The sequence below is a fragment of the Cervus canadensis genome, chromosome 25 (genome assembly GCF_019320065.1).
Source record: "Cervus canadensis isolate Bull #8, Minnesota chromosome 25, ASM1932006v1, whole genome shotgun sequence".
In the NCBI taxonomy this organism is placed as follows: Eukaryota; Metazoa; Chordata; class Mammalia; order Artiodactyla; family Cervidae; genus Cervus; species Cervus canadensis.
In genome coordinates this window covers 351,261-373,956 of record NC_057410.1, presented here as the reverse complement: position 1 = coordinate 373,956, position 22,696 = coordinate 351,261, and the positions used below count along the sequence as shown (strand labels likewise).

Below are 22,696 nucleotides of genomic sequence, written 5' to 3'. Positions count from 1 at the left end.
CCTTCAGAAGTTTCTTTAGCCTCTCTATGCCTCAGTTGCCTCATCTGTTAAATGGGGGTAAGAATAGTAATTGCAACATAAATCTATCATAAGAACTAAATGTGTTGTTAGATGTGGAGTGCTTAGAAGAGTGCTTGGAATACAGTAAATGGTAGACTACTTATCATTATTATTATTGTTATTATTTTGCCCATTTTGCAGATGAGGGAATAATGAACATAAAAGTTGTGTAGTTTTCCCAACATCATATAACAAGTACTCTGAATTATTGGCATCTGACAGCTGGTTTGCCTAATTCTATAGCATGCCATGTGCCTCTTCAGGAGCATGAGGAATGCAGAAGTGGTGTTGGCTTCCTACTGTCAGTGGCATCACTGTCTCACCATGGGGGTGGGAGGTTTAGCATTTATTTCAGAGCAAATTCTTTCTTTCCTGTGTTGGACCGTTGTTCTCTGATTCTTGCTTTCTGATGAAAGGCAGGATGTTATATATGCATCTATCTTCTCCTCAATGGACTTGAACTACCTTCCCTGATATTCCCTCCCCATTTTCTTTCTTTAAACGTTGTTTTTTTTTTTTTTAATGTGGACAATTTAAAAAGTCTTTATTGAACTTTATACAGTATTGCTTCTGTCTTATATTTTGACTTTTTGGCCGTGAGGCATGTAGGATCTTAGCTCTCCACCAGGGATGAAATCTACTTTCCCTATGTTGGAAGGCAGAGTCTTAACCACTGGACCACAAGGGAAGTCTCCCCCACCTCCATTTTCTTTTTGATTCTGCATCTCTAGGTGGCTTCTATTCATATACTTGGAATCCACAGATCGTTTACATGGAAAACTCAATAGTGGACTGAGCTTCAAGGATCACAGAATCGTTGAGAGGGAGGTCCATGGTGTTGTTACACTTGACTCTGGTCAAAAGAGCAGATGGTACTGGAGTTTCCTCTTGAGTTTGGTGACAAGAATGGTTTCTATTTTCAGGATTGGTCTAAGGTAAATATATGAGATCATGAAGTTTGTCTTTAGTTCTCCGTAGTGAATGTGTGCTTACTCTTTAGCTGTAGGCAGAATGACTTAAAAAATGAAAGCTGTAAGTATGGGTTTGAGACCGATAATGTGTAACTGACCAAGAGTCTTCCAACCCTTAGACCCCCAGTAGGAAAGACAAAACAAGCTAATGGAAGTGGCAGAAGGACAAAGGTGTGTAAACCAAGACAGGAGAGATACTGGAAATGGATTCTTCAAAGAAGCAAAGGACAAGAAGATAAAAAAGAAGCCAAGGTGGTGTAAACATGTGAAAGAAGAGATAAATGTGGTCAGTCAGAAGCTGGCACAGAGAGATTATTTTGTATTCAGTATGTGGGATCATTTCTTCCCAGCCCACATTCTCCTAAGAGAACCTTTCTTGGTAGCTCCTTAACCACTGGTGATGGGAACTTGATAACACAAGGGCCAAGCTGTCATAATTAGAATCTCTTTCCTGGGTGCTTATATAGTATTTGAGTTTGCTAACTGTATGCAGTCAGTTATGGAAGAAGATTTAGATTTTATGGGGCAGGCATAAAAGGCTATGTCACAGTGGATGAAGAATCAAGGATGCCGGTCCATAGTGAGAAAAAGTGGGATAGTCATAATTAGAGAGGGAGGGAGGAAGAGAGTGGGGGGAGGGGGAGGGAAGGAGAAGGATGAGAAAAGGTGGGGAGGAAAGAGAAAGGGCTGAAGTGCCAAAGAATTGATGCTTTTGAACTGTGGTGTTGGAGAAGACTCTTGAGAGTTCCTTGGACCACAAAGAGATCAAATCAGTCAATCCTAAAAGAAATCAGTCCTGAGTATTCATTGGAAGGACTGATGCTGAAGCTGAAGCTCCAATACTTTGGCCACCTGACATGAAGAACTGACTTGTTGGAAAAGACCCTGATGCTGGGCAAGATTGAGGGCAGGAGGAGAAGGGGACGACAGAGGATGAGATGGTTGGATGGCATCATGGACTCAATGGACATGAGTTTGAGCAAACTCTGGGAGTTGGTGAAGGACAGGGAAGCTGGGCGTGCGGCAGTCCACGGGGTCACAAAGAGTTGAACATGACTGAACAACTGATTTGACCTGAAGAGAAAGGAAGAGAGAAATTCAGTAATCTTGAAACTAATGTTTCCAAGTAGATTTTAAGGTAGTCAAAGGATAGGTTCTCATAAATTATTCCAGCAAGAGATTTCTGTCCAAATATAACATTTTAAAATACTGGGACGTAAAACTTCACATTGAGCCCCAACACATTAGCTACTTAAATACAACCCATTTCATGTTTCTATATTGAAAAAATTTAATTTTTATAAACAGACAAAATATAGAATAGTGAATCCCCATAACCAATTATTCATGTCGTGCAATTTGAAGATTTTGATACCATTTTAATCGAACCAAGGGCATTTCAACTGAGAACAAGCAGAAAACTGTGGAGGGTTTTAGAAACACTAAAATCTATAGATATCTGTGCTCAATGGATTTGTTCCAAGCATCCAATCTGTTTGGCCAGATCACATCCAGATATTCACTTTTTTTTTTTTTTTTAAATTTATTTATTTGGCTGTGTAGGGTCTTGCTTGCAACACATGGGCTCTTTTTTGTTGCTCCTCATAGTACATGGACTTCCTTGCCCTGGGGCATGTAGGATCTTACTTCCCCAACCAGGGGTTGAACCCACATCCTCTGCATTGCAAGGCAGATTCTTAACCACTGGGCCACCAGGGAAGTCCCAGATATTCACCTTTTAAATAAAAGTTTCAAAAAATATTTTTTTTTGCATCTTTACAAATATATTTTATGCTTCAATAAAGCGCTTAAAAAATTTCCACGTAGGGACTTTGCTGGTGGTCCAATAGTTAGGACTCTGAGCTTCCATCGCAGGAGGGGTGTGTTCGATCCCTGGTCAAGGAACTAAGATCCCACATGTTACTCAGTGCTGACAAAAAGTTAAAAAAAAATTGCACTCAGAAGGAAATTTCCAAGGGGAAATAATTTTGGAGAACTCATGCTTTGACTACCTTGAAATGTATTTGTAAACAGGAGTTTCAAGATTAGAATTTCTTTGTCTCCCTCCATCCCTCCTATTTTTCCTACTCCCTCTCATTCTTTCCCATTTCCCTCCTACCCCTTAAAACCAACATTTATTTATTTAGGCTCCGCTGGGTGGCATGTGGGATCAGCATGAACGGGGATCGAACCCAGGCCTCTTGAATTAGGAGTGCTCCCTGAATTGAGAGTTCAGAGTCTTAGCCACTGAGCAACCAGGGAAGTTCCCCCCCTTGCCTGTCTTTTATTTATCCTTTTCTCTCTCCCTTCCTCTGCTCCCCCACCCCTGGAATGAGTTGTGTTGTCCAGGATGAAAACAAATGGGATGTTTAGTGTGGGATGATCTCTCCCATACTAAAACAGAATGAAAATTTAGAGCCGCTCTGAGCTCCACACTCACCTTCAGAGACGGCCTGGCACCTGTTATTAGGAAGGGAGGAAAAGAAAACTTCAAGTTATTATTTTTCCCTTTTGAGGTTTGAGACAAGAGTAGATGTATGGCCAATTGTCACTTTTTTTTTTAAAGGATTTTATATTGATCTTTTAATTTTATTGAGAATCCTGAAGACTTCTCCTGAGGATTGTTTCTAAGCAGAGTTCCTTGGGTGTGTCCCTTCAGTGTCTGACATTTTCTAAAACAAAACAAGACAAGACAAAACAAAACCACACAGAACCCCGCCAGAGCGAGTTATTTGCCTAAATTATTCCCGGGACAGAGATTCCATTGTTTGAGAATTGAAATCCTTTCAGGTTTCTTAACCTGTGTGGTGTGTAGGTAACATTTGGTAGAAAATCCCACTGGAAAGAGCCATTTAACCGGATTATCTCTGGAATATTGATTCAATGCCTTGAGCATATGGTTTCTTCTATATGCACATGTTATAAACTGTGTCCTGTGTCCTCAGCCCCTCTCCCCATCATTCCACAGACCTGGTGGGGGCCTCACAATGGAATTACCTTCACATTGTAAAACTTGGGAGGGGAGGTGAAATGAATTTAGAGGTATCAGTGCAGCGTGTTAGCCTTTAAGATGCAACTGCTAAGGTGGGTGCATACAACATTTGTTTGCTTTGGACCTGGCTTTTTAATTGTCTGTCTTTACTGGGCTTGGGGAATGGAGTTAAGACTGATTCAGAGGTTTCCCTGGTGGTCCAGTGGTGGAGAACCCACCTGCCAAGGCAGGGGACAGGGGTTCACCACCTGGTCCAGCAGGATCCTGCATGTTGCCAGGCAACTCAGCCCCTGCACGTGACTACTGAGTCCACACACCCAGAGCCCACAAGCTGCAACTACTGACACCTGCACGCCCCAGAACTCATGCTCTGCAACGAGAGGCCACTGCAATGAGAAGCCTGCGCATCCCAACTAGAGAAATTCAGTGTGCATCGACAAAGACCCAGTGTAGTCAAAAATACTAAAAAAAAATTGATTCAGGCTGGGAAGTAGGTAAATCAGCACACCCTCCTCTTGCCTGACCATTTCCTGCAGCTTCCCAGTTAGGGAAGCTCTGGGTCTCTCTCCTGTAGGCCATCACCTTCATCTGAGAACTTTATTTTGGGTGACGAAGTCCCTGGAAAACAATGTCTCAGAAGTGCCCTTGAAGAGAGTGTGGAGGAGTTGAGGCTACATGTGGCTCCTGAGCTTTCTGGGAAATTTAAAAACCTCATTTTACACAGAGAATGTGCTAAAGTTAGGCTCCATAGGATAAAACCTTCAAAATCTACCAACCTCCCTATCTGAGTCTTACTTCAGGGGCCAGATTACCTGTGACGAGGACACTGAATGCCCCAGAAGAAAAATAAATAACTCTGCCTCAATATGCATCCTGTAGACAATCTATTTCTCGGTAACTATGGTCTGTGACCATAGGTGAGAAGAGACCTTCTTCTGACCTCTTCCTCCTTCCTGACCTGATCATCCCAACTACAGCTCATATGGGCAATCATTCTGTCCCTCACTTCTTAATGGTAGATCTTGAATCAGGACACTGCATGTGTTTACCATATATGCTTACTTTTTGTTGATGAATTTTTGTTGAATAAACCACTTTGATATTTAGTGGCTGAAAGCAACCACATTTGTTTTATTCATGGTTCTGTGGGTTGGCGATTTGGGCTGGGCTTATCTGGATGGTTCTCTGTCGGTCTTTGATGGACCCATTCATGTATCTTTGATCACTGTCAGCTGGGCAGCTCTGTTTCATGGTGGCAGGGAGCATGCATGTCTGTGTGTGTCTGTGTGTGTGAATTTATCTGCAAGGGTGATGGGGGCAAATTTTGCCTAGGCTAAATTGTTCACATAGCTGTAGGTTTCTAAGACTTCTTGAGTTTCTGCAAGTTTCCTTGTGGGTCAGATGGTAAAGAATCTGCCTGCAATGAGGGAGACCCAGGTTCAATCTCTGGGTCAGGAAGATCCCCTGGAGAAGGGAATGACTACCCACTCCAGTATTCTTGCCTGCAGAATTCCACGAACACTCTGGTGGGCTACAATCCATGGGCTCACAGAGTTGGACATGCCTGAGCAACTAACAATGGAAACATTAAGTGTCACTTGTATGAAGCAAGCCACATGGCCAACCAAACCCAGTGTCAGTGTGGGAGGACACAACCAATGTAGGTGGCTACAGGGAAGCAAAGAGTGTGCACTAACCACTCGCAGTCTCTGACAGTTGGTCATCTTTGGCACATGAATTATATGTTGAAATACAGAGGTAGAGTGAATCTGAGAGGGGTTGTGGAGGACAAAGTAATGGGAGTGAGTGAGCCTCGACTCCTCACACACCCTGGAAGGTGCCTTGTAGTGTTGCTATTTATTTTGGAGCCCAGTCATTTTTCTGACCAAGTCTTTTACCACTTGCTTCACTTGCTGGTTCCTGAGAGTGTAGATGAAGGGGTTCAGGAGAGGGGCAATAACTGTATTGATTAGAGACACTCCTTTGTTGAGATCAACCCCTTTGCCTGGAGAAGGCTTTACATACATGAAGAAGCAGGTGCCGTAGCACATGGCGACCACGATGATGTGGGAGGAACAGGTGGAGAAAGCCTTCTTCCTCTCCTGGACAGAGGGGATCCGGATAATTGTCCGGATAATCTGGACATAGGACATGGAGATCAGCACCAGCGTGCTGAGCAGTGCCACCAAAGCCAGGGTAAAATCCACCATCTCCAGTACCTTTGGCCCATTGCAGACCACCTCCATCAGAGGTGTATAGTCACAGAAGAAGTGGTTGATGTGGGTGTCACAGAATGGAAGCTGACTGGTGAAGACGAGGGGAATGAGGATGAGGGAGAAGCCTACCAGCCAGCAGGTGAGGATGAGCCGCGTGCAGACTCTGCTGCTCATGAGGATGGGGTAGCGGAGGGGCCGGCAGATGGCGATGTACCGGTCATAGGCCATGGCTGTGAGGAGGAAGAACTCCGTGGCCCCCAGGAAGATGTGGAAAAAGTCCTGGGCAATGCAGCCAGCAAAGCTAATGGTCTTAGTTCCCATGGCAATGTTGAGCAGCATCTTGGGCACGATGACAGTCTGGAACCAAATTTCCAAGCAGGACAGATTCCGGAGGAAGAAGTACATAGGGGTCTGCAGGCGGGGGTCTAACAAGGTCAGGCTGATGATGGCCAGGTTTCCAGAGACAGTCACAAGGTAGGCAAGCAGCAGGAGCAGGAAAACTGCCACCTGAAGCTCTTTGGTGTCTGTCAGGCCTTGGAGGAAGAACTCAGTCACCAAGGTCTGATTGGCCATTGTGGATTTCAGGTCCTTTCCAGAAACATGCAAGCCTGGGCAGATAGAAACATCAGACATTAGCAATCCAGGGCAGATAGAGACATCAGACATTAGCAATCTTGGGCAGATAGAAGCATCAGATATGCCTCCCACTGGATTGAGGGAAGCAGAGCAGAAGCTTCTAGAGGCCCTTCCCTAGTCAAAAATGTCACCTTTTTTAGAATCCTGAAAGAATTATTGGATGCCAGTGACTGTCCTCTCTCACTCCCTTCTTCCCTCCCTCTTTTCTCCCTTTTATTTCATCTGAGAAAGTCTATACAGAATCCTCTGCTAAGATCAGAAGAACTAAGATGTGTTCTGATCCACTGATCACAGCTTCCTCTGTCCATCACCTCATCTGGCTACAAAACAACTTTCAGAGTAATGCTGCATCACTTTCTATTTTCAGACCTCTTGCTAGTTCTTCTGTCTGACTCTATACGAAGGGGGACCATACAGGTGAGGGCATTCTGGGAAACACAGTTCTCAGTTTAATGAAGATGACATAATAGTGAAACTGTGTACAAGTCCCCATGTCCTTGTCTTCCGAAGTAAAATGCTGACTCAAGAGTTAATGATTGGGAAATGTGAAGATGTAGAAATAAAGAGTAGCTATTGGTCTGGGAAACTGGTAACAATTTAGACCGTAATTCTGCCACATAGCTGAATTTCCAAACTCACAGTTCCCTGAAAGATATAGATAAAAGCCTGACACACTTTCCTAAGTTATTTTTACAGGAAGCAGACTCCCTCCAGGTGAAAACTGCTAGCACATAGACCCTAGACTGGTTGAAATTAGAAGATTGATGATACTTAGAACTTCAACTTGATGCTGGCCAATCCCAGAACTGTCCATGAGCTGATCACACCCTACTCCTCACTACCCTCTCCAGGGTGAGTCACACAGTCTTGAGGGCACTAGCCTACTGGCAAAGCAATAAAAGCTACTTTTTTTCTACTTCACCCAAAACTCTATCTCCATGTCTCCATTTGGCATCGGTGAACAGAGGCTGAGTTTTGGTGAAATAGTTCATTATAGCCTGTCCTTGCAAGAAACTCATTAAGTAATCTTCTGTAAAATGGGAATAGTAACAGGATATTTGTGACGATGAAATGACATAATGCTTGTAAAAATTTTAGCAGTGACTGCCACGTGGTGATATTCAAAAAGCAATTATTACTATATTAATATATTAAATAGATAAACAAATAAGCAAAAAAAAAAAAAAATCCTCTGCTGTTCTCCCAGGCCTCTTTAGAATTGGCAAACACCTATTCATCCTTTAAGATCTAGTTTAAGACTTCTTTTTTTAAAAAAGCTTTATTTATTTTTGTCCACACTGTGCAGAATGTGTATGTGGGATTCTAGTTCCTGGATCAAGGATGGAACCCATGTCCACCACAGTGGAATCTCAGAGTCCTAACCACTGGACCACTGGGGAAGTCCCCTTAAGACCTCTTATATGAAGCCTTCCCTGTAAGCCCTAGGCTGAATTCACTGCTTCCTCCTGTCTCCCATAATTTATAGTCTGTGCCTGGTATGGTGCTTCCCGGATGGCTCATGGTAAAGAATCCCCCAGCCAGTTCAGGAGACACAGGAGATGTCGGTTTGATCCCTGGGTCAGGAAGACCCCCTGGAGGAGGAAATGGCAACCCACTCCAGTATTCTTGCCTGGAAAGTCCCATGGACTGGGGAGCCTGGCAGGCTGAAGTCATGGGGTTGCAAAGAGTCGGACATGACTTAGTGACTGAGCGCCTGCCGGGTATCCTTCCATAGGGCCTGTTATAAAGGGTGGAGCCTATCTTCCTTGTAAGACCACAGACACCTGAGCTCAGGGACCTCTTTGTCCATCTGTGTATCTCATCACTTACCTTCCCCCTCACTCAGTATCGGTACGCATCTTCTCAGGTCTGTATTGACAAAAACCCCCCTACGCCCTCACATATGTAGCATGCAGTCTTGTAATATGAGGCCATTCTCACTTACATTGAATCTTTATTAAAAATTGCTTGACATTGCATCTGGACATTAAAGATGGGGAATGTCTTGTTCATTTTGCATCAGACCACTTTCTTCTCTCACCCAGGTTTATTGAGGTACAATTGACAAACAAAATTGTAAGGTATTTAAAGGGATTTCCTGATAGCTCAGTTGGTAAAGAATCAGCCTGCAACACAGGAGACCCCGATTCTATTCCTGGGTTGGGAAGATCCCCTGGAGAAGGGATAGGCTACCCTCTCCAGTATTCTTGGGCTTCCCTTGTAGCTCAGCTGGTAAAGAATCTGCCTGCAATGTCGGAGACCTGGGTTTGATCCCTGGGTTGGGAAGATCCCCTGGAGAAGGGAACGGATACTCACTCCAGTATTCTGCCTGGAGAATTCCATGGACTATATAGTCCATAGGGTCGCAAAGAATCAGACACGACTCAGTTTCACTTTCTAAAGTGTACAAGGTAATGGTTTGATACACGTATGTTTTGTGAAAGGATTCCCCCAATGCAATTTATTAGCACACCCTCTATTTCACATATTAATACTTTTTTTTTCTTTTGTGAGGACGTGTAAGCTCTATTCTCTTAAAATTTCAATTATATACTACAGTATTATCAATTATAGTCACTATATTATACATTAACTACTCAGACCATATTCATCTTACAATTAAATCTCTTATCAACTTATGCCTAGCACTTCTACCTTCCACCGGCAATCAACAATCTGTTTCTGTGAGTTGGACTTTTTATTTAGGTTCCTTAGAAGTATTTGTGTAAGTAGTCCATATAGTATTTGTCTTTGTCTAGCTTATTTCACCTAGCATAATATCCTCCAAATTCATCTATGTTACTGCAAATGGCAGAATATCCTTCTTTTCTGAGAATTTAATATTCATAAAATAAATTATATATGGACCACATTTTTTTAATCTGCTCATCTGTTGATGGATGCTTAGGTGCTTTGGCTACTGTTAATAATCCTGCTATGAACATGGGAGTGCAGGTATCTCTTAGAGGTAGTGATTTTGTTTCTTTTGGCTATATGCCCTTAAGTGGGATTGCTGGGTCATATGCTAGCTCTATTTTTAGTTTATTGAGGAACCTCTTTACTGTTTTTCATAGTGGCTGTACCAGATTACATTGCCACTAACAATGTACAAGGGCTCTATTTTCTCCACATCTTTGCCAACACTTGTTCCCTCTTGTCTTTTTGATAATGGACATCCTGACAAATATAAGATGATCTCTCATTGGAGTTTTGATTTACATTTCCTTAAGGTTTAGAGCTGTTGGCATCTTTTCATGTACTTGTTGGCCATTTGTATATATTCTTTGGAAAAATGTCTGTTCAGGTGCTCAGACCCCTTTCTCACACTGATCTTTGGTGTTTGACATGTGATTGGTATCTCTATAGATTGCTGGGATGGAACTGACAAGAAATAAAATACTCTGAGGCTAGTTGGGCTCATTTTTTGGTAAAGAAAGTAAACTCCACAGAAATTAACTATTCGCCTAGGGCTGTGAGGAGAATCTAAAAACAATGTGGAAGCCACTTCAATGCTTCCTTGCCAGGATTAGATCTATGATGCCCTCAGGTTTGTTATTTTGTTGTGTAGAAAAGAGATTTTCCCCTGAAGAAATCTATGAAGTTCTGTTGAATTATTTTCTCTCACCCCTTTTAGTTTGAGATCAATGACTCAGGAACTCCATGATCTCTGTCACTGTTCTTTAAATGTGGGGAACATTCACATCAGGGGGTGAGCCAGAGGATTTACTGGGGTCTGTGAAGGAGATATGTCAGTCTTCTAATTATACCTCATTTCGTGAAATCTAAGACACAATCAAATGTTCCATGCAGCATTGTTTTATGCGGCTTTAAGGAAGAAAAGATAGTACCGACTAGACTATGACACTATGCTAAACTACCATTGATCATAAAACATTTCCCAGTTTCAGAGATGTTAAAATGTGTTTTTTGAAGTTGATGAAGTATTTAATTTATTTTTAGCTCTTAAAAAATGTCCTGTTTTTTATTTTTATTTTTTTGTTTTGTTTTTTGAAATTTCCTGTTTTTTAATTGCTATAAAGCATAATCTATAATGCTTATATAGAAGTACATTAAATAGTTTTAAAATAAATTAATATACACATATATTGGGACTATATCCTCAACTTCATTTCAAAATATTTACAGATTGGATGTGTGATTTAAAAAGTTTGGAGAATTATTGCCAAAGAGACCTGCTGCCTATCTATGCCCCCCATTTCCTTGCTTCCACCACCGCCCCCCCCCCCCAGGCAGTCTGTGTTTGCAAATAGGTCTATTTTCTTTGGGGGAGGAGAAATTTACTTTTGGCTTCCCTGGTGGCTCAGACAGTAAAAAATCCACCTGCAATACAGGAGACCTGGGTTCAATCTCTGGGTTGGGAAGATTCCCTGGAGAAGGCAATGGCTAACTCCTTCAATATTCCTGTCTGGAGAATTCTTCGGACCGAGGAGCCTGGTGGACTACAGTCCATGGGGTCACAAAGAATTGGACACGACTGAGCAACTAACACACACACACACACACACACAACTATCCTTTAGACTCATTAAAGAAAGATTTCTGAGCCTGTTATTTTCTCAGAATGAGCCCAAAGGAATTCCCAGGGGCAGTAGAGAATTTGCCCAGTGATTCGGAAGCCTTGGTCTTGGGTCATTTCTGGGGCCTGGAAAAGGAAGCTGTGACCTGCATTTCCCTCTTTCTCAGTACAATGACTTGTTATCTGAGAAGTGGCCTCAGGAACTCGTTAGTCCAGGGACAACACAAGCACTTCAGGTGATGATCCTTCAAAAAGAAAGCAGGAAGTGTACAGACCTGAATGTCCTGTGTTTCATGAAGAGTTCAGACTTGCAGCCAAATGTGGAGGCAACACTGTAGAAATAATCACAGGATTAAGTTTCCATAAAAATTTCTTTTCTTGACTCATTTTCATTTATACCTGGCCTTCTCCAACATATCTGCCCCTTCAGCTGTAACAATTCTAAAACATAGCTATGCAAGGACAAATTTCTGTGGCTTAGTCAACATCCAAACCATGTATCAGAAGGGTCAGAGAGAGTCTGTGATGGGTCTGGAAGCTTCCCCTTGTGCCATGGCACATGGTTTCCCCCCTGGAACCTAAGTTTCTGAAGTTCTGGGTTATGCAAGAGGCTTCTGAACAGGTCCCACTCAATCAAAATGGGACATTTGCTTTATAAACTCTATTATTATGGACCCAGAGGATCAATTATGGGAAACAACAAATGGTGCTCAGGGGGATCTGTGCTCAGAATTTGCTAATGACCTTTGGGTGTGATTGTTTTGGCTGCAGTTGTAAGCAGGACAATTTGTGAAAAATCCCCAGAGAAAGGGACATTTACGTAAAAACTCCTCCTAAAAGAATATGTGCACCTGTCATTTGTTAACAATGTATCAATATTTGGTAACAAGTGTTGAAAATATTTTTGAGAACGGATGAATATGTTGCAGAGTTCTAAAGAATAGCAAGGAGAGATAAGAAAGCCTTCCTTGGTGATCAGTGCAAAGAAATATAGGAAAGCAATAGAATGGGAAAGACTAGAGATCTCTTCAAGAAAGTTAGAGATACCAAGGGAACATTTCATGCAAAGATGGGCTCAATAAAGGACAGAAATGGTATGGACCTAGCAGAAGCAGAAGATATTAAGAAGAGGTGGCAAGAATACATAGAAGAACTGTACAAAAAAGATCTTCACGACCCAGATAATCACGATGGTGTGATCACTCACCTAGAGCCAGACATCCTGGAATGTGAAGTCAAGTGGGCCTTAGAAAGCATCACTACAAACAAAGCTAGTAGAGGTGATGGAATTTTAGTTGAGCTATTTCAAATCCTGAAAGATGATGCTGTGAAAGTGCTGTATTCAATATGCCAGCAAATTTGGAAAACTCAGCAGTGGCCACAGGATTGGAAAATGTCAGTTTTCATTCCAATCCCTAACAAAGGCAATCCCAAAGAATGCTCAAACTACCGCACAGTTGCACTCAAACCAGGCTTCAGAAATATGTGAACCATGAACTTCCAGATGTTCAAGCTGGATTTAGAGAAGGCAGAGGAACCAGAGATCAAATTGCCAATATCCGATGGATCATCGAAAAAGCAAGAGAGTTCCAGAAAAACATCTATTTCTGCTTTATTGACTATGCCAAAGCCTTTGTGTGGATCTCAATAAACTGTGGAAAATTCTGAAAGAGATGGGCATAGCAGACCACCTGACCTGCCTCTTGAGAAACCTGTATGCAGGTCAGGAAGCAACAGTGAGAACTGGACATGGAACAACAGACTGGTTCCAAATAGGAAAAGGGGTACATCAAGGCTGTATATTGTCACCCTGCTTATTTAACTTATATGCAGAGTACATCATGAGAAACACTGGGCTGGAAGAAGCACAAGCTGGAATCAAGATTGCTGGGAGAAATATCAATAACTTCATATATGCAGATGACACCACCCTTATGGCAGAAAGTGAAGAGGAACTAAAAAGCCTCTGAATGAAAGTGAAAGAGGTGAGTGAAAAAGTTGGCTTAAAGCTCAACATTCAGAAAACTAGGATAATGGCATCGGGTCCCATCACTTCATGGCAAATAGATGGGGAAACAGTGGAAATAGTGGCTGACTTTATTTTTCTGGGCTCCAAAATCACTGCAGATGGTGAATGCAGCCATGAAATTAAAAGACGCTTACTCCTTGGAAGGAAAGTTATGACCAACATAGACAGCATATTAAAAAGCAGAGACATTACTTTGTCAACAAAGGTTCATCTAGTCAAGGCTATGGTTTTTCCAGTGGTCATGTATGGATGTGAGAGTTGGACTATAAAGAAAGCTGAGAGCTGAAGAATTGATGCTTTTGAACTGTGGTGTTGGAGAAGACTCTTGAGAGTCCCTTGGACTGCAAGGAGATCCAACCAGTCCATCCTAAAGGAAATCAATCCTGGGTGTTCATTGGAAGGACTGATGCTGAAGCTGAAACTCCAATACTTTGACCACCTGATGGGAAGAGCTGATTCATTTGAAAAGACCCTGATGCTGGGAAAGTTGAGGGCAGGAGGAGAAGGGGACGGTAGAGGATGAGATGGTTGGATGGCATCACCGACTCAATGGACATGGGTTTGGGTGGACTCCGGGAGTTGGTGATGGACAGGGAGGCCTGGTGTACTGTGGTTCACGGGGTCGCAAAGAGTCAGACAAGACTGAGCGACTGGACTGAACTGAACTGATGAGTATGTTGGAAGGCACTGAAGACAGCTTTGTCATCCTTACAATTTTGGCTGGTCCATTCACAAGCATCTATAAATGCTGAGTTAGTTCATCAGTGTAAATCATTTTAAAATGTGTTATTTATTTGTTTCTGGCTGTGCTGAGTCCTTGGTCTATGGTAGGTTCCTCTAGTTGTGGCAGGTGGGGGCTGCTCTTTAATTGTGATGTTAAGGCTTCTCTCTTTGTGGCTCTGGGCTCTAGAGTGTGGGCTCAGTAAATGTGGCTCATGTGTTTAGCTGCCCTGAGGTATGTGGGATCTTCCTGGACCAGGGTTAAATCCGTGTTCAATGCATTGGCAGGCGATGGTGATTCTTAAACATTGGACCACCAGGGAAGTTTTTAATTGGCTTTAAATCCTACTATAATACTAAAATATTTTATTCAGATGTGGCAGTTCAATATGTCAGCAAGTTTAGAAAACTCAGCAGTGGCCACAGGACTGGAAAAGTTCAGTTGTCATTTCAATCACAAAGAAGGGCAATGCCAAGGAATGTTCAAACTACCGCACAATTGTGCTCATTTCACATGCTAGCAAGGTAATGCTCAAAATCCTTCAAGCTAGGCTTCAACAGTATGTGAACTGAGAAGCTCCAAATGTACAAACTGGATTTAGAAAAGGCAGAGGAACCAGAGATCAAATTGCCAACATCTGATGGATCATAGAGAAAGCAAGGGAATACTAGAAAAATATCTACATATGCCTTATTTACTACGCTAAAGCGTTTGACTGTGTGGGTCACAACAAATGGTGGAAAATTCTTAAAGAGATGGGAGTACCAGACCACCTTATCTGTCTCTTAAGAAACCTGTATGCAGGTCAAGAAGCAACGGTTAGAGCTGGACGCGGAAAAACTGACTGGCTCAACATTGTGAGACGTGTAAGCATGACAATGCTGTACAGTGCCACCCTGCCTATTTAGCTTGCAATTCCCTGGTGGCTCAGATGGTGAAGAATCTGCCTGCAATGTGGGAGACCTGGGTTTGATCCCTGGGTTGGTAAGATTCCCTGGAGAAGGGAACAGCTACCCACCCTAGTATTCTTGCCTGGAGAATTCCATGGACAGAGGAGCCTGGCAGGATGCAGTCCACAGGGTCCCAAAGAGTCGGACATGACTCTTCATTTTGTTTAAATTATATGCAGAGTGAAAGTGAAAGTCGCTCAGTCATGTCCGACTCTTTCTGACCCCATGGATTATACAGTCCATGGAATTCTCCAGGCCAATTACTGGAGTGGGTAGCCTTTCCCTTCTCCAAGGGATCTTCCCAACCCAGGGATTGAACCCAGGTGTCCCACATTGCAGGCAGATTCTTTATCAGCTGAGCCACAAGACATCATGTGAAATGTCAGGTGAGTAAATCACAAACTGGAATCAAGATTGCTGGGAGAAGTATCAACAAATTCAGATATGCAGATGATACCACTCTAATGGCAGAAAGTGAAGAGGAACTAAAGAGCTTCTTGATGAATGTGGAAAGAGGAGGGTGAAAAAGCTGGCTTAAAACTCAACATTCGAGAAACTAAAATCATGGCACCTGGTCCCATCACTTCATGGCAAATAGATGGAGAAAAAGTGGAAACAGTGATAGCTCCAAACTTGGGCTCCAAAATCACTGTGGATGGTAACTGCAGCCATGAAATTAAAAGACACTTGCTCCTTGGAAGGAAAGGTATGACCAACCTAGACAGTGTATTAAAAAGCGGAGACGTTACTTTGTTGACAAAGGTCCATGTACTCAAAGCTGTGGTTTTTCCAGTGGTCATGTAAGAATGTGTGAGTTGCACCATGAAGCAGCCTGAGTGCTGAAGAACTGATGCTTTCAAACTGTGGTGCTGGAGAAGGCTCTTGAGAATCCCTTGAACTGCAAGAAGGTCAAACAAGTCAATCTTAAAGGAAATCAACCCAAATATTTATTGGAAGAACTGAAGCTGAAGCTCCAATACTTTGGCCATGTGATGGGAAGAGCTGACTCACTGGAAAAGACCCTGATTGAAAGACAAAAGAAGGCAGTGGTAGAGGATGAGATAGTTTAGATAGCATCACTGAATCAGTGGACCTGAATTTGAGCAAACTCCGGGAGATCGTGGAGGACAGAGCAGCCTGACATGCTGCAGTCGATGGGGTCACAAAGAGTTGAACATGACTTAGCGACTGAACAACAACAACTAAAATATTTTATTGAGATGTGGCAGTTCAGATGGGTACCTCTGCATGATGTGATTCTGGTATGTTATTATAACAGAATCAGAAACCTCAGGGTCTAGTTCTAGTTCGAGTCTCAGTTGTGGCATGTGGGAAGTAGTTCCCTGACCAGAAATTGAACCCAAGCTCCCTGCATTGGGGGTGTGGAGTCTTAGCCATTGGACCACCAGGGAAGTCCCCTGAGATACTGCTTTAAAAAGAAGAGGGTTGAAGAAGTTATCCTTGAGAAGAACTTCATAAATATTATTCAGATTCTGTTTGAAGTTTGAGGTCTTTACATTCATTGAAGACTCACAATCTTTCTGGCCACATTTTTGAAGGCTTGTTTTACTTGTTCGTTCCTCAGAGTATAAATGAATGGGTTCAATAAAGGGGCAATTGAGGTATTGAGCACAGCTACTCCCTTATTGAAGGCAACTCCTTCTTTTGCTGAGGGTTTTATGTACATGAAGATGCAGCTGCCATAAGAGAGGATGATGACAACCATGTGAGAGGAGCATGTGGAAAAGGCTTTCTTCTTTTGCTGAGCAGAGGGGATCTTCAGAACAGTCTGGATGATGTTTGTGTAGGATAGAATCACCAGCACCAGGGTGACCACCAATGTCACAACTGCTAAGATGAAGTCAACCAGCTCCAGGAGTCTTGTGTCTGAGCAAGATATTTCTATGAGGGGTCCATAGTCACAATAATAATGATTCAGCATATTGGAAGCACAGAAGTCCAGTTGACTGGTCAGGATGATTGGGGATAAAATGATGAGAAATCCAGCCAGCCAAGAGCAGAGGACTAGCTGGATGCAGACTCTGCTGTTCATGATGGTCATGTAATGTAGGGGTTTGCATATGGCCACATAACGGTCATAGGACATGGCAGCCAGAAGGTAAAACTCTGTGGCCCCCAGGAATATGGCAAAGAAATACTGAGTGAAGCAGCTAGCAAAGTTGATGCTCTTGTTTCCAGTTGATATGCTGAACAGTAGCCTAGGAGTGAAAGTGGTTGTAAAGGCAATTTCTAAGAAGGAGAAGTTCCAGAGGAAGAAATACATGGGCGTGTGGAGGTGGGAGTCCAGTAGTGTGAGGGTGATGATCATCAGGTTTCCAATAATGCTGAATACATAGGTGAGGAAGAGAAGTATGAAGATTACAGACTGAAGCTCTGGGATGTCTGTTAGTCCCAGCAGAATGAATTCTGTTATATAGGTTTGGTTTTTCATTGCTACCATTTGCTGCCTACAAAGGAAAGAAATCAGCAATGAGGATGGAAGAGGAGCTCAGAAACCTTTGGGAGAGCCTAAGCTTTACTTGTTGAGTTGGTTCATATGCCTTTTTTTCTGTCATTTTGACTTAAATGAGTTTTTCTATTGGACAGAAGTTGACTCTTCACAAGAATTTCTTTTTAAAAAAAATCAATTTATTGTTTTTTTGTTTGTTTGTTTGTTTGACTTTGCTATTGAGTTGGGTGAGTTCCTTACGATTTATTAACCCTTTATCAGATGCATGGTTTCCAAATATTATCTACCATTCTGGTTGGTTGTCTTTCATTTCATTCTTGGTCTCTTGAATGAAAGCTGGGGATAAGCTTTTAATTTTAATTAATTTATTAACAGATTAATTAATTAATTTTAGTTCCCTAGTGAGGGATGGAACCCTTGCCCCCTGCAGTAGAAGAGCAGACTCTTAACCACTGGACTGCCAGGGAAGTCCCAAGGATTATTTTCTTAAATTTACATGTATCAGGGTTTTCTCCATGGTCCTTTTCAACTTTTCATGTACTTCCCTAGCCTACCTTCTAAACCAATGCCTAAGTTATCATTTTCTGTATTTCCTATTTTTATTTTCATTTTCAGTGTTAACTTTACTTTTGATCTTTCTTTATTTCTGCTAAGTTGGCAGTGAAATTTCATTTCCGTAACTCTCTTGGTCTCAGTGTGAGAAGAAATGCTAACTTGTTAGCTACAGTTGAGGAGTCTTTAGAATAGAATCAGCAATGCCATTATGACTGTGGTAACCAAAGACGCCCCAACTTTTCCCTGATGTTGTAAATTTGTGACCATTGTAACTAACGTCACCAGTCTCACAATTGCTGCTGCTGCTGTCAGCTTTCCCTCAGGTCCTGGTTATCCTGTCTTAAGGGGTTTCAGCAGAGGAACAGATAGTATCTCTCCAATCAGATACCTGCTATCATTTTCTTACGTGTCCATGTTTATTGATAAGCATGTAATTTCACTCTGGCTAGAAAAATATAACTGGAATCAAAAGTTGTGAGCCTTATTGAGAAATTTGATTTTTTTCTTTTAGTATCTTTAAAATTTCTGCCTTTAACTAGTGGTTTCTCCCTAATTTTTCCTCCTTTCTTCAGACTCTAGTGAGGTATCTCTTACTTTGGCACTTCTTTCTCCCAAGCACACATACAGGTGGTGAGCCTGCTTTAGTTCCCTCATGAGTGAGATGGTGCTCACACCTGTCTCATGCTACCCCTCAAGTAGGTATTTGTAGGCCTGAATTCTTATTTCATTTTCATCTCCGTGTCATTAACTTCAACATATTTCTTTTAGATATTCTCACCTCTAACTAAACTTAATATGCTAAAATTATATCAGCATATTTCTACCTTGTGATTAAAAGCATCGTTAAATGTCCAAGCTCTTTGATAGATTTTTTTTTTTGTTTGATGTTTTAAGATATTTATTTTTGAAATAAGTGTTGGTTTTCTTGCCTTTCCTCTGCTCTTAAGGAACCTACATTCAGTTTTTGGAGAGATGTAATGCACACATGAAATAGATAATGGTTGGGACTTCTCTGGTGGTCCAGGGGTTAAGCATTCACCTACCAGTGTGAGGGACACAGGTTTGATCCCTGGTCCAGGAGGATTCCACATGCCGTAGGGTGACTAAGCCTGTAGGCTGCAACTACTGAGTCTGCGTGCCCTGGAGCCTGTGCTCTGCAACAAGAGAAGCCGTTACTACGAGAAGCCTGTACACCGCAACTAGAGAGTAGCCTCTGCTTGTTGAAACTAGAGAAAGCCCATGCATAGCAATGAAGACCCAACTCAGCCAAAAACAAAAATAAATTTAAAAAATAGAAAATGATTAATGACTGAATAGAATACATTAATTCCCATCTTAAAAATATTACTTTATACAAAGTGGCAGTTTTATAACTTCATGTTTTCTGCTAGAGGTCAATTGAGAAAACTGTTTATAGACCACTGTTGTTTAGTAGCTAAGTCGTGTCCGACTCTTTGCAGCCCCATGGACTGCAGCCTGCCAGGCGCCTCTGTCCAGGGGATTTCCCAGGCAAGGAGACTGCAGTGGGCTGCTGCTTCTTTCCCCAGGATAGACCACTGACCTAAGTTTAATTTTCTGAGCATTTAGTCACTCACATTCAAAGGGAAAATTATAGTCCTTGCATTGACCCTGGCAATATATGGCTCAAGCAAATAGTTTCTCTCTGTTTCTGTAGCCATAAGGCTATAGAAGTTACAGGCCTCTGTGAGAGCTGGCCTCTTCCTTCGCTTCCAGCAGATCTCCTGTGCAAATGGGTAGGAAAATCAGTGAGTTAAGTCCAGCTGGTAAGTATGTTATCTGAGTAAGATAATCTGTGCAAAGTGTAATTGGCATTTGTGAGATGTTTTATGGAATTTTAAAAAATTGTGGTCAAAACACAAGATAAAATTTACCATCTTAACCATTTTTTCTCTTTTTTAAAAATACATTTATTTTTAAATTGAAGGATAATTGCTTCACAGAATTTTGTTGGTTTCTGCCAAACATCAACACGAATCAGCCAAAGTGTGGAGTTCGATGTTAAGCATATCCACATTGTTGTGCAACAGATCTCCAGAACTTTTTCATCTTGTAAAGCTGAAATGTTATGCCTGTTGAACAACTCTCCCTACTCCCACTCAACTGCTGTTCCTGGCAGCCACCATTCTACTTTCTATTTTTATGATTTTGACTACTTTAGACATCTCATATAAGTGGAATCATACACTATGTATGTATGTATTTTTGTGACTGGCTTATTTCACTTAGTGTAATGATCTCAAGGTTAATAATCCATGTTACAGGATTTCCTTCCTTTTAAAGATTGAATAATATTCCATTGTATGTATATATCACATTTTATCTACCCATTCATCTGCTGATGGATGTTTGGGTTGCTTCCACTTCTTGATTATTGTGAATAAAGCTGCTATAATCATGGGTGTCCAAATATATCTTCAAGATTCTACTTTCATTTCTTTTGGATGTGTATCCAGAAGCATATTTTGCTGGATCATATTATAATTCTATTTTTAGTTTTGTTAGAAATAGCCATGCAACTTTCCATGGGAGCCACATTCTATGTGGAAATTTTATATCAAAAGGAATATCTGAATGTCTGTGGCACAGGATAAATACAGAGAGCTGTCTGATTCTAAGATAAGAATTAACATAAATGATGCATTCTATTTGGGCATTATCCATTTTCTGTTTTATGGGTATATGTCACCTTTCCAAAAACAGATTGTAAGTTCCTTAAGAGCAGAGGAAGAGCAGGAGAACCAACACTTGTTGAATGATTGTAGTGTTGGTATTAAAGTAGGCTCTTTCATAAATAATATTCTTCTTCTTTTTTGGTACTCTTTTATCCCCCCAACAACACTGGCAAAAGCACACAGCATAATAAATACATAATTGTTAAATAAATGAAAAAAAGATAGTGCCTTTTTTCTCTACTCCTTATTTTGCTCTTCATTTAGCCTTTTATCTTTGACCATTTGCTATATAAACTGTACATTTTTCTAGCTTTTTAAAATCTAACAACAAATAGGACCGTTTAAGAGTCAGTCTAGGGTAAAGTCTCTTGTGCCTATAAACTGACTTTACTGTTTCCTACGTCTCTCCCACTGATGAAAATCAAGGAGTCATGTGTGTTATCTGGTCTCTGTTCTAAGAGCTGAGAGCCCAACCTCTATCAGCAAGGTTGTATTTTGAGATTCTCCTTGTTCACACTTGGTGCTTTTCTACCACCAGATAATAAAAATCTATATTTTTCTTATTTGTTATTGTGCATGAGGGGAATGTAATAATTTTAAAATGTATATAAGGACTTCCCAGGTGGCACAGTGGTAAAGAAGACACCTGCCAATGCAGGAGACACAGGCACTCTGTTTCGATCCCCGGGTTGGGAAGATCCCCTGGAGTGGAAAATGGCAACCCACCCCAGTATTCTTGTCTGGGGGATCCCATGGACAGAGGAGCCTGGGGGACTACAGTCCATGGGGTCACAGAGTCAGGCGTGACTTAGCAGCTAAACAACAGCAACAAATGTGTGTAAAGTTCGTTGGACTCTCTCTCTTGCTTAGTTTTCATAATACTGAGCTGTCAGTGATGGAAAGGCAAATCTCAGACCCCAAATAACTTCAGGAGGGGCTTTCAGGAACTACTTAAACTTCTTACCATCAACACCTGGTGGCGGTGGTTTAGTCACTAAGTCACGCCCGACTCTTGTGACCCCATGGACTGTAACTCGCCAGGCTCCTCTGACCACTGACTCTAAGGGACTGGTGTTCCTTTGCACCCAGACTCCTCCATCCTATGCCCTCTAAGCCTCCTAGATGGGCTGAGTCACTTTGCTTGGGATACAGGAACAGCTCTAACACAGAACCAGGAAAGGGACTACCAGATTATTTGGTCATATTATACTTTTACAAAAGCTCAGCATTTGTCCCAAGAAAGAAGCCTCAAATTTTTAGAATCCTTCAGACATCTTCATGCTGTTCTGATCTTTTAAGGTCCCTGAAATAGAGAAATTCTAACCCCACTCCCTATAACCCTGGCCTCTCTGGATCACCAGGGAGCCATCTCTGCCATTGTCCCTAAGAATACCCTAATCACAAGGATGTATGGAACACGGCCACATCATCCAGTGCCTGAATGTCCAGGCTCTTGAACTTCCTGGTCATTAATTTTTGGTCCTTGATGAATAACTGTGTGTTATCATTCAAACTTTTATATTCACGTTCCACACAAATTCTATAGTAATTCTGTTTCAGTAATTTTACAAAGCTATTTATTACAACCTTGTCTGTAAACATAAAAACTTGGAAACAATGAAAATTTCCATCAATAGGAAAATGACTAAATAATTTTGGTGCCTCCAAACTATCAAATGCAATAATAAATAAAATAAATGGCAAAGATTTATGTGAACTCACTTGGAAGGACATATTTGGTATATTGCTATATGAATAAAGGAAGCTGCTGAACAATTGTGTATTGTATTATTCCATTTGGGCTAAAAATATGTATATCTTATGCTCTAAAATTATATTTTTATGTGCACGGTCATATAGATCTGG

At 41.6% G+C, this 22,696-nt stretch overlaps 2 protein-coding genes across 2 annotated transcripts; both read right to left on the bottom strand.

Annotated features, from left to right (window-relative positions):
* Positions 1-5,876: 5,876 nt before the first annotated feature.
* LOC122427797 (olfactory receptor 2AP1-like) lies at positions 5,877-6,812 on the bottom strand. The gene has a single exon (XM_043447498.1). It carries the CDS (start codon positions 6,810-6,812, stop codon positions 5,877-5,879), a length of 936 nt encoding a protein of 311 aa, XP_043303433.1.
* Positions 6,813-16,631: 9,819 nt separating this feature from the next.
* On the bottom strand, positions 16,632-17,573 carry LOC122427497 (olfactory receptor 6C4-like). Its single transcript, XM_043447027.1, has one exon. It carries the CDS (start codon positions 17,571-17,573, stop codon positions 16,632-16,634), a length of 942 nt encoding a protein of 313 aa, XP_043302962.1.
* Positions 17,574-22,696: the final 5,123 nt, after the last annotated feature.

What these genes read in the sequence shown, in the direction of transcription:
- LOC122427797 (XM_043447498.1), bottom strand. Translation starts at nt 6,812, where the DNA reads ATGGCCAATCAGACCTTGGTGACTGAGTTCTTCCTCCAAGGCCTGACA.
- LOC122427497 (XM_043447027.1), bottom strand. Translation starts at nt 17,573, where the DNA reads ATGGTAGCAATGAAAAACCAAACCTATATAACAGAATTCATTCTGCTG.